Here is a 12,333-nt window from a genome sequence, read left to right on the forward strand (position 1 = left end):
GGTTTGCAGTGCACTCGAAGTCCAGGATGATGTGTATCCAAGAGTTCCAAGCAGGCACACTCAAATTTTGACCTAGGGCTGGATTTGACACCCCTATAGCCCATTTCTCCCCTGCAAGGGTGAGTATGAGTCTGGGGGTTGTTGGCAAGGAGACATTGGAGAGGCATCTTTACTTTTACAGTGGAATACATTGGCCAAGGAATGATTCAGATGAACATAGGGTGTCTTGATCATCAGTCCAATGGGTTGCCAAAGCCATAAAATAACCTATATGGGAAACTCAAGGCTCTCCCTCACACATAGGCAGCAGGGCCACGGAGCATACTGGTTCTGTGTTGACTCTCCTGACTAGGAAGTTCTTTGACCTGGGGATGCTCTCCCTTCTCCCCCACCTCAGTCTCCTATTCTCCTATTCAGGAGAAACTTCTTTCTAGCTATCTTGCAAAGTTCAGGGGTTTGCACACCTAGGCATGGACTCTTCTTTGCTTTTTGTGCCTTGGCAAAAATTACTTTGCCCATCATAAAACCATTTACAACCTAATAACATTTACTGCTTCAACCCAAAAAGGAAGGCACAAAGTGGACAGTAAGCAAGAAATAGTCAGGACAGACTGCCCCTCAGGCAGTGAAGGGCCTTCCCCATAGCCTACTGGGGAGGGGACTTGAAAATAAGCTCTTACTCAAGATGGTACCACAGTACTGTTTCAGTCCCACTGGCCGCTTCCTGACCCTAGCGGGTTAAATCAGTAGGGCACAACAGCCACCCCTCCCCCTTCTTCTCCCTCCCCCATCCCTTACCTTTAAAAAGTTAAAAAATGTCTGCAGTCAAATCTCTTAAAGGGGCGGTGCTGGTGAACAGTACTCTTGGCACGAGTTGCTGAGAAGGCTGGCTAGGGGCGTGAGTTCGCTCCACCAGCACCAAAACACTGAAAAAAAAAAATGCGAGCAAGCGAGCAAGAGCGAGGGAGCGAGGGTGAAAGAGAATAGGGGGGGGGCAGAGAAGGGGGGCAGAGAGACACACACTTTAGATAAGGACAATTAGTCACCATCGAGACCCAGTAGGGAACGAAGTTTAAATCAGAGGGATTTAATGAGGGTGCTCTGTGCTTTCCCTGAAGCCATGGCCTCCAGCAGCTCCCGCCCCCCCTCGTGCCTAGCCCTGGTGGCTCTCTTCTTGGCTCTGTTGCTCCATCTCTCCCTCTCCTTCCACGCTGGAAACAGGAGACCTTTGCCTGTAGACAGAGCTACAGGTTTGAAGGAAAAGACCCTGATTCTACTTGATGTGAGCACCAAGAACCCAGTCAGGACAGTCAATGAGAACTTCCTCTCTCTGCAGCTGGATCCCTCCATCATTCATGATGGCTGGCTCGATTTCTTAAGGTAAGGCAGGGGCTTCGATGAGTCATTTAAAAATTTAAGTACCCCCACCCCCATTCTCTTCCTATCCCCTGCTCCAAAGGGGGAAGAAAAAAGAGGAGAAAAAAGAAGAATAAGAAGGAGGAGGAGGAGAAGAAGAGGAGGAGGTACAGCAGCAGCAGCAGCAGCAGCAGCAGCAGCAGCAGCAGCAGCAACAGCAGCAGCAAACCGATCTGTCTTTCCAAGAGAAAAAACGGAGGTTTCCCCCCTCCTGGACTCTTTGCTGTGAGGCTGTAACTGGTGATTGAGGAAAGCAGTGTTTTCTATTAAGATGCACATGTTTGCAATGCAGAAGGCATTTCAGAAACTTATCAGTTATGACTGAAAAAATGTTGTGCTTACATATATCCACAATTAGTCTCCCCTTCTGAAAAAGAAACAAGAGTTTCAGGGAAGTTACAAAAGGGAAGATCTGGAACAACAAAGACTCCAGAGGAGTGGTTGTGTGTGAGAGAGAAAGCAGTGTGCGTGTGTCCGAGTGTTCAGTTGGGAGATTGCATGAAAGTGGAATTTGCCACGGAAAGATGGTTTCATCAGTTCTCACTCCGGGACAGAAAACGAATTTAAGGAGAGTCCTGAGCGGTGAGCAAGTTGGATTGGAGTTAAACTTTTTTATTTTGTATCCTCCCCTGTCATTATCAGCCTTGACTTTGTAAGACACTTTTTATAGATGAAGCCCTTCCCCCTCCACCCTCCTCTTTGAGTTTTCCTTGGTAACTGCATAGTTTAATTTTTTACAGTGGGGGAAAAAATCGTTGCTCGGGTCGTAGTGTGCATCATATGCGATCCATAAAGGTCCTAGAAACTCTCAGGGGAAGCGTTGGGAGTTTTGAACCCCAAAGCAGTGGTGGATTAACAAACCTGAAGGTTGAGTCTCGCTGACAATCTAGTTGGGTTCACCCTCTTCCCGGGTTGTTACTATTCAGGCAGTTTAGCAACCGCGATCCCCTTCTCATCAGGGGCGGTTGCAAAGAGGGGGGCGTTGGAAATAAAAAGAAAACACACAGAAGAAAAAAAAAGGGGAGGATAAACCTCTGCAATATTGAATATCCAAGTGTTAAGTTTTTGAAAATTCCCTCCAAGTCGGACCCTTAGTTTGGGCTCCTCCAAAGAGTCTAGAGTGCTCTCCATCCCATTCCAGATCCGACTCACATCTTTATTGAGCATTTTTCACCCTTAGAGTTTTGCTTTTCCGGGTGCACCCGCCCCTTAGTGCTCAGCCTCAGGTCTGCGGACGCAGCAGGTAGCTGTAGACGCTGCGCCGAGCGCTCCATCCAGGTCAGGGTAGCTTAGCCAAAGACTCGGAGGTCGTCGCCACCAATGCGGAGGCCGTTTTGGGGTTCCAGAAGGTTACAGTTGTTGGGAGGGCGGGAACAGCGCTGCACTACCGGGTTTCATCCTTAAAAGCTTTTCTGTGCAGCAGAACGCTTCTCTGAATTCATCCAAATGTGGGATGCAACAGGGCTTTTCCTAAATGCACGCCCCACTTGCATTGCTTTGCTCCAGCTGCGCGACTCCTCCGAGTTTTTTCTTCCTCCTCCTCCTTTAAAAAAATGTCAGCTTGTTCGCGCTAAATATTTGCCTGCTGCAGAAAAATTCTGGAAGGCAGCTTTTCGGGGGAAGAAGCCGTGGCGGGGCGCATTTGCATTGGCTGTGCAGGCTTATCCGGAAGATTGGAAATGCGGCGTTTCCCTGGGGCCGCACTCGCGCCGACGTCCCTTCTGCGCTCAGCCGGCCCACACGACGCCTAAACTGCGCCTGCCCTGCAACTCGGTCCTGGAGAGCTCAGCCAAACCTTCAAGCCATCTCAGGGTAGACATCTATCTTCCCCCAAAGTGTCTGAAAGTGGAGTTTCCTTTTACTTCCGTGCCCTTCGAATTCAACTCCTTTGTGATACTCTTTAACGTCTCCATTTTGATTTGGATTCTCACAACCTGAACTAGCAAAGCGTTAAAAATGATGTGTAGACCCGGGTTTCAATAGCCGGTTTTCCTCAGCATTAACAGCATCTGCAGGGCTGGTTCCCAATTACTTCCTAGAGTAGCACTTGTTGGCTTTTTAAAACCCATTGATGAAAATCCTGAAAATGAATAGATTCAAATGTTATTGTTCTGGTACTCAAACATTTCCCGACACACGAGTTCCAAAACTTGCCAGACTTTTTTTTTTTTTTTTTTTTAAACCAGGCGCTACCAAACCTCAAGGAAAAAGAAAGATAAAACCCAATTGGAGACAGGAGTGGGGCGTGTGCGTCTGTGAGTGAATGTGTGTGTGTGTGTGTGTGTTTGTGTGTGTGTGCGCGCGCGCGTGTGTGCGTGTGATAGAGATAATGTCTTCTTAAGACCAGGATGAATTATTTCAAGTGCCAAAAGACACAGGTTTTACTTTTGGGAGGTGGGGTGGGGAGAATCCTCTGAAAGACAAGGAATTATTCTGGGAACCTCTCTGCCTGAAGATTTGTAATAGAACCGGAAAATCAGTTTTGGTATTTAAAAAAAAAAATCCTCTTGACTTTAGATGCTGTGCTTGGGTTTAGAGAAAGTAGGCCAAGTTTTACCGTTTTTGCTTGTTACTTATGCCCCTGAGGCCAGGGAGGCTTCGCGGAGTTTGACTGGAAAGTTTGGCAACAGTCAGAGGTTGGAGGTCCGCTCTATGCGCGTCTGTGCCAGGAGCGCTTTCCTGGTAGTGGCAGAAGCCAGCAAGTTGCGCCTTGGCCCAAGTTCGCCACACAAGTGCCGCTGCCCCAACGCACGAAACAAACACATCTCCAGTCCTTTAGAAATCAGTTCGTCGGGCATCAAGGTGTCGATGGGAGGGCGCAGCTGCGGCCAGTTGGGGTCAGGGAACAACCCCGGGGAATCCAGAGGCTGAGGGTAAAGCGGGCAGCAGAATCGGTACAAGCGAGCCGCCGCAAAGCAGTCCGCGCTCGGCTCGGACTGCAAGCTGGAGTGGGCTTAGATAATAAATCTCCCACCAGGTCTCCTGCAGGGAGTGAGAAGGGGCCTTGCTACCTGACCAGTGCTCTCTAGCCTTCTCCCGGGATCCTTTCCTCTCTCTTTCTCTACCCCTGCAGCTCCAAGCGTCTGGTGACCTTGGCCCGGGGACTCTCGCCCGCCTTTCTGCGCTTCGGGGGCAAAAGGACGGATTTCCTGCAGTTCCAGAACCTGAGAAATCCGGCGAAAAGCCGCGGGGGCCCGGGCCCGGATTACTATCTCAAAAACTATGAGGATGGTGAGAAATTTGGTCCCGATTTTGAGTGTTGGAGGAAATTGGGGTGGGGGTGGGATCAAGCCCTGTGGGGTGTGTGTGTGTGTGTGTGTGTGTGTGTTGTAGAGGCGGACTTGGAGCAAAGCCTGTTTGAAGTTCCCCTGAAAAACTAGAAGCAGCAGGCTAGGGTTCACTGGGAGTGTGAGACTCCTGAGGTGAGCATGCAAAGGGAGTTCCACTGGTTGCCCAGGTCCAGGCTGTCTGCTTTTGTGCTGGGTAGTCTATAAAGTTATGGTGCCTATAGGCCACATTGCTGTGGGCTAGTTCTGAGGCTTTAACCAGGTTCACAGATTATTAAAAAGCCATTCCTAAAATTCCAGGCACACGTACCTTTTATTTGTCTTATTTCTTGTTTTCCTGGACCGGGAGACAGAGACTTAACCTTTTTGAAGCTCGGACTAAAATTGAATGGAATAACACCCTTTATGCTGTTCCATTGTAGAGGAAGGTTTGGAAATCTTTGCAGTGGTTTCTTTCCTTTGGACTGCCTTGTCCTCAGTCACATGTTTCCATCAGTTTAACGTGCCATTGCCTTTCTTACAGCTAGAATCAGATGAATTAAGTCTTGCAAAGGCTTTGAAAACTCCAAATTCTATTCCTATGTGAGAGGCCAATCATTATAAGTTTGAATACTTTTATTTTTATTAAGAATAAATGAAGATTATATTTAACCATTTTCTATAAAAGGTTTAGTGTTACTATTTATTATATTTTTAGTGTGACCAGAGAGATAAAATTTCTTTCAGAGATAAGTAGAAATTGTAGGATCTTCAGCTACTCATGCTGTTAAAGTTGGTAAAAGAATCATTGGTGTCTCTTTGGGTTCTCATTCTCCCTGTCTCCTGCTGTTCTTTCTCACAGTGTTAGTATATTATTATTTTGAAGAACTGGGCATAGGTTTTCTGAGTTGTTGGGATTTTTTTTTAACAACTTGTTCTTATAAGTTACCTGAATAAGGAGATACCTTTGTGATTTTGGACTCCACTGAATGAGGAGTGTGTGTGTGTGTGTGTGTGTGTGTGTGTGTGTGCATGTGTGCACCAGAGTAACAGAGGGCAGATGATAGCTTGTTGAGTGTGAAGCATTACTAAAACTTACTCAATTTACCCAAGAGTGAAGGTGTTTAAGAACCCATCTTTTCAAAGGTGAAGGTCATTGCTATAAAATGTGAATTGCATGTAGAGTCTGCTGTCCCTCAGCATGAGACAGGTAAAAGACACTGTGAACAGCAGCTCTGCTGGCGAGAGCCAGGGTTTCATTCACAGCTCTCAGCCACTGTCAGCTCTGGCATAAGACAGGAGATGGGGTACACTGATGTCCTGATGAGATAGGTTTTGTTCAAATTCATTAAACCACTTTCTTTTTAGTTTGTGGGGAAACTTGTTAAGAGCTGCAGAAATTGCTGGGAGGGGAGAAAAGAACAATATATGTTAGAAATCAACTCTTCTTTAAACCTTGCATTTAAAATTCTACCTCACTGAACACAATGAATTCTGCTTGAAGTGAAGAATACAGTTTATTTACCTTTCTAAAGGGACATCATGAGGAGAAAGGGAATTGGGCAATGGCTGTAAAGCCTCACAGAATTAAAAACATAAGCAAGGAAAAAAACAACTCTTAAAACACAAGACTAGAAAAGTCTCTTCCTGTTCAGTCCTGCCACTCCTCCAAGGTCATCATCGAAGCACCCGGATGATCTTTCCTCCCCACCCCACCTGGCACTGAGCACCCAGAGGCCTGTAGTTTTTAAACCATCCCTGAGGGAGGGAATTCTCCTCTCTTTAGTTTTTCTTTATTGACTGCAAATTTCTCCTGAATTTTCTTTTTCTAAATATGCCTTCTGATATTTACAGTGATACTTGTGTATTTTTAAAGACACATACCTTCAAAATAACTTATTTTTGGTGTGGGTACCAGCCCCACAGACTACCTGGATTTAATTCTTTTAAAACTTTCTTTAAAGTCAGCCTGTCCAGACACTAATCTGTTTTATTGCTCCTAGCTGAACTCCTTCTGATTTATGTCTCCCTGGTAATAGGATGCTCTGAACTATATCAGCAGTTGAGGCCTTAACCAGAGTTAAAGAGAGTAGGAATGCCCTATTCCTGCCCTTTGATGCTCACTGTCCTTAAATCACCCAGGTTGTCTTTGTTGTTAAATGTTACATTGCAGAATTTAAGACAAGAACTTTTTGGTACAATAACAATTTTACTAACATTCTATTTTCTTGTCAGTTTTCATCCAGTGATTATTGTAATCATCACAGAAACTCAAAATAATTAGATTCTTGTAGTAAATGGCTCTGCATCACATGCTTGACCATTAAAACATATTCACTTAAACATGATATTGAGTAACAATGTCTCACAAATACATAATGAAACCCAGTGATATTTGGAACTTGGGCTTAGAAAGCTCACAATGTAGGCCTGGATCTAACACTTACAAGTGTGTGGTCCTGGGCTTACTGCTTTTTAATGACATGTGGATATTGATAATACCTGCTGTTCATTTTTCTATGAGAATTATAAAGAGTAATTTGTAAATATTTCATTGATGGTAAAGCACTGTGAGAGGGCTAAAGGCTCTTACAGCAATTATATTTAATGATGTAAAATGTTAGTAAGTAATGATTAAGATTAAGAAAGACTGAAGTCAGTGTGAAAGGAAGGAGTAAGGAATTATTTGGGAGGTTTAAGAGAATATAGGGACACTTTAAGATAGGAAAATGAGGTGCCAAGGAAGGGATGTGTGTGTGCGTGTGTGTGAGAGAGAGAGATGATTAGAGAAGGGATTAATCTTTAGTTGTATGGTTTACTATCAGTACAATGAACTGTAGCAGTAGCAGCAGCTTGGTCAAAACTCATATTTTTCTAGTTAATTTACTCATATTGCTACTCTGTTGTGGTTTTTCCTCTTGAATTAATAATGCAATTAATAAGCCATATGGCTTCTATTTTTCAAATGCTTTTGGAGCACAGTAGAACAATTGCACTTTATTGAACCTTGTGAAGCCATTGTTTATATATCAGTTTGGCACAATTACTATTTTACCCTGTGCTGGGGCAGTTTGAATTTAGTATAAGCATGGTAATGATGGAGGAAGTAAAACAGAATAATTTGTAAGCCCTGTGACTCTCATGTTTGCCTGACTCTCTGTTCTGTGTGATGGCTTTGCTTATTTCCCACAACATAATCTTGGGCTAACCTTTGCTTCTTAGTCTGTTTTGTTCTAGCCTACCCCTCTTCAGTATGTATTCAATGTCTTTATTTGTATGACTCTCTCTTTTAGGCCATAAATGTATCTGTAATGAAGTATACCACTTACTATGCATATTAAAAACTAATGTCTAAATTTTTATGTTTATCATGTTACTTCTTTTTTGCTAGAAAGTCTTGATTATTTGAAAGTCTTTATTATTTTTTGCACTCTTCTATGTGGTATTTAAAGCCTTTCACATTCAGTCTCAGCTTTTGCTACCCTGGGTTTCTGTGTAATTTGTAATATGGCCTTCCTTGATTATTCAGATCTCCCTGAAGAACCTCTTATGCTAAGCTCATGTCTTATTTATTTATTTATTTATTTATTTATTTATTTATTTATTTTCGCTAGTATACTTCTGCTTGAATGTCTTTCTCCTGGTTCTGTTCAGGTCTTACCCCACCCCACCTAATTCTTAAAGGGACATTGCAGTTCTCTTTATTTGTACAGTCTCCTTTGAACAGGAAGTGCCAAGTGATCGCTTCTTATTCTGGAAGGCATGCTTTTATTCTTTATGCTCTTTTGGCTCTTTATATCTCAGATTGACATGTAACTTCCCATGAATGTGTTGGTTTACCTTTCTAACTAATATGCAGAGTATAGGAGGAGATTGAAGCTAACTATCATGTAATTGACACATGATAAATCTTCAGTAAATACTTCCACTGGCTTAAAAGCACTGTGAAAGCTGCAGGAAGAGAAAAGTGACCAATTAATAATGAGTCAAGGCATATGTAAAGATTCTTTCTTTCCTTCATTGTGTGTTCCCATAAAGTTTATTCTTAATGCTATTTAAATAACAGTTTTCATTATTACAGATATATACAGATATATACTTTTTAATCTTTGTTCATCAAAGTTGTCTTGCTTCCAGGCTATGCATTAAGTCAGTTTTATCAAGCTTAAAGCTTTGCATGGGGCAGCAGCAGCTGTTACTGTCCACGCTTCCTTCCATCTTGGTTGTGGCTTTTCCTTGTTTGCCTTCTGTAGTTGCTGTGTATGATTTTTCTGTTCTTGGAATATTAGTGCTTTAAAACAATTTCATATACTTTTTCTTTTCTTTTCTTGGAGACTTTTTAGAGAGCTTTTGCTATTCTGAACAATGAATTTGAGCATACTTTGTTAAACTCTAAGGCATGGCACGAATTCTATTATTGATCCATTTCTCTGAGAAGTTTTCCAGTTTGAATGGATCAGTAGTTAATTTCTGTCCTTCCTGCTTCTCTTTTATTAATAGAGACATGAGACATAGGAACAGCACAGCTGTCAGAAATCCACATATAGCCTTGAACTTTAGTGTTCATTATCTCATTTCACATGTTTCTTGAAACTCAGTTGCAAAAATGAAATATTATTAATTATTTTAGATTTATTCTTATACTAAATAATGAAAAAACAAAATATAAAATAAATAAAAGATAGTGTCCCAAATCGCCGTTAGAACGTTAGTGTTAATTTGAGAGAAATTCATAACGCAATGTTGAAATAAATAAGGAACACTTTAAAGCGAACCAGGCTATTTACGCTGCCTTGTAATATTTATTAACAGATGACAGTGCTGGTTTCAGCTTATACTCATAGATTCTTTTCCTGTGTGAAGAGTACCACTAAGGCAACAAAGAATTAGGACCCCAGGAGAATAAATCAGTTTGCACAAGTATAGCAAGACTTAGGTGCAAGCCAGGTTGGATTTGTGAATGATGGTAGATTTTAGAGATGTAAAGACCAGGAGAGAAGCTGTTTAACTTGGGAGAACATGGGGAATGGTACTAACGCATGGCTGGACAGTAAGGAGCCCATCTGGCTACATGGAAACCTGCATTAGAGTTCTCTTCATGTATTAGAGCTATGTTAGATTGTTTTCTGCAAAAGCACATTTCTGCATTTTCTGCTAATGAAAACGTTGTAATTAAAAAAGAAAACTACATGTGAGAAATGGTTCCAAAGAAATTCATGTTGCTAGAAATTTATCTAAATTGGCTTTTGTGATGTTCAAATGCATTTTTTTTGGGAGACATGAAATATGTAACTTAAAAAGAAAGGGAAGAATTATATGTGTGTAAGAAAGTTTGATTGAAGCCGGGCGTGGTGGCGCACGCCTTTAATCCCAGCACTCGGGAGGCAGAGGCAGGCGGATTTCTGAGTTCGAGGCCAGCCTGGTCTACAAAGTGAGTTCCAGGACAGCCAGGGCTATACAGAGAAACCCTGTCTCGAAAAACCAAAAAAAAAAAAAAAAGAAAGTTTGATTGATTAAATCCACATCAAATTTTGATAATCTTCAATTTTAGACATTGTAAAAATAGAATTGGCTCTACAGGGAAAAGAAAAACGTTTTTTTTCCTTTTTCACTGAGACAGAAAGGACCTCTTTCCTCCCCATCTTCCTTTCTGTCTCCCACCCTCCTTCCCTAGCCTGTCGGCCTTCCCAGTTTTCCTCATGGTTCTGGATCTTGTAAACTTGGGTCTTGGTACATGTTAGGTAGGCATTCTACCAGGGAGCCATTAATATGTTCCCAGCTCAAGGGCACATTTCAACCTGGGGTTTCAAAGACACTTGGTTTTTGCCCTTTATGCCCTTTAGCTAAAGTGTGTTATAGTACCTGCACTTGACAAAGTTTGAGTTATGAAGCATATTTGAGAGCAACAGATCATTTAAAATTGAATTATTCATTCACTTACAATAGCAGGCTTATCAAATGAATATGCTTGATACTGGTTTTTTGGTTTTAGTTTTTGTGTTTTTCGAATCAGGGTTTCATTGTGTAGTCCTGGCTGTCCTGAAACTCACTCTGTAGACCAGGCTGGACTTGAACTCACAGAGATCTGCCTGCCTCTGCCTCCTGAGTACTGCCGATTAAAGACTATTTAAAGTATTTAAATGATTTAAAGACTATTTAAAGCAACCATTGCCTTGGGCTTGATACTTTTTGTGTTATACTTTCTTCCTTTGTAGAGCATAAGCAAGCTAGTGTTTTGTTGTATTAATTCCTGGATTCACTGAGAGGCTTTAGTTCTGAGCCTACAGTTTTCATTTTGTTTTGATTTTTGTTTGTAGTACTCAGGGCCCCATGACAGTATCAACAAGCTACAAGCCCAGGCCTTTTTAAATGTTATTATTGAAAAATATTTTAATTTTGTGTATGTTTATGTATCTCTATGTAGCTCACATATGTATATGCAGGTACCTGGAGATACGGGAGGCATCTGATACCTCCGGAGACTGGTGAGACATTTCACGTGGGTCCTGGGGACTGAACATTACTAGAACAGCTTAATGTACTCTGATGGGTTGCTTGTTGCTTTGTTTGTTTGTTTGTTTTTTCAAGACAGGGTTTCTCTGTGTAGCCCTGGCTGTCCTGGAACTCACTTTGTAGACCAGGTTGGCCTCGAACTCAGAAATCCACCTGCCTCTGTCTCCCAAGTGCTGGGATTAAAGGCGTGCGCCACCACTGCCGGGCTTTTAATGTACTCTTAACTGCTGAGCCCCTTAAACTCTAATTTCGAGATGATCTCACTAAGTTGTCTTGAATTTGTGATCTTCTTGTCTCAACATCTTGCATAGCTAAGATTATAAGCATTTGCCACCATGTTAAACTTCAGATATATCCAATCAGAGAAAGTAAATGAAGAGCAGGTATGGCTGTCAGGTTATTCACAGGTTCAAGTAATCAAATTTCTTGTACTACATAAACTATAACACTGTTACTCATACCAAACATCATTATTTTACCTGCAAAATTTATTAAAACATTTTATTCTCTCAGCATAAGTCCTGGGAGATTGCATCCTTATGAAAACTAAGTTTTTTTTTTTTTCCCTTCAAAATATCCCTGGCTTGTTTAGGCTGCCAAGGTTCGTTAGGGTTCTTAGTGGTAGGAGCTTTCTGTGGGAGGTCTTCAGAGTGGGTTGGATGTAAGTCAGCTCATCAGCGCTTCCTTAGGCCTCTCTCTCAGGTGTTCTCAGAGCACTCCTGAGTGGTAGGGCAGAAGGGGAGAAAGAAGGAGGAGATGGGAAAACGAGAAAATTTGGCAATTTATTTTATGCATTTGTCTGTGGGTGGCGATTTAGACAGAATGAATAGACACATTCCAGACGAGTGGCATGAATAGCTTGTGAAGATTTGTTGAACTCCTATGTCTTTTGTCTTTCATGTTACTATCAGAATTCAAATCCATTCAGTTTTCTTCACTTAGGTAAAGTGAAAAATAGCAATTTTTCTTATTTCAATAAATGTTGTTTGATTATCAATGATATGCTAAGATTGTGCAAGGTTTTGAGGCCTAAAGCATGAACAATACTCTCAGAGTTCTATGGTCTTACATAGTCATTATAATTTTATCGTAATCTCTGGTATCATCTTTTGACTTTATTCAGGCTAATCTTTGCTTA

The 12,333-nt window shown here is 41.9% G+C and overlaps 1 protein-coding gene across 3 annotated transcripts in view; it reads left to right on the forward strand.

The window, feature by feature from the left end:
• The first annotated feature begins 983 nt into the window (after positions 1-983).
• The window catches only part of Hpse2 (heparanase 2 (inactive)), a 602,344-nt gene continuing 590,994 nt past the window's right edge, over positions 984-12,333 (forward strand). For 2 of the 3 annotated variants that reach the window (XM_021151789.2, XM_021151790.2), the window contains exons 1-2: positions 984-1,380; positions 4,490-4,647. In XM_021151789.2, the coding sequence (XP_021007448.1) occupies positions 1,091-1,380; positions 4,490-4,647 (448 nt within the window). In that variant the 5' untranslated portion in view covers positions 984-1,090. Of the gene's footprint in view, positions 1,381-4,148; positions 4,254-4,489; positions 4,648-12,333 lie in introns of those variants that run through there. The other variant, XM_085833912.1, reaches the window with a different exon arrangement.

This window comes from Mus caroli, unplaced genomic scaffold (genome assembly GCF_978045245.1).
Source record: "Mus caroli unplaced genomic scaffold, Mus_caroli_1 scaffold_20, whole genome shotgun sequence".
Taxonomy (NCBI): Eukaryota; Metazoa; Chordata; class Mammalia; order Rodentia; family Muridae; genus Mus; species Mus caroli.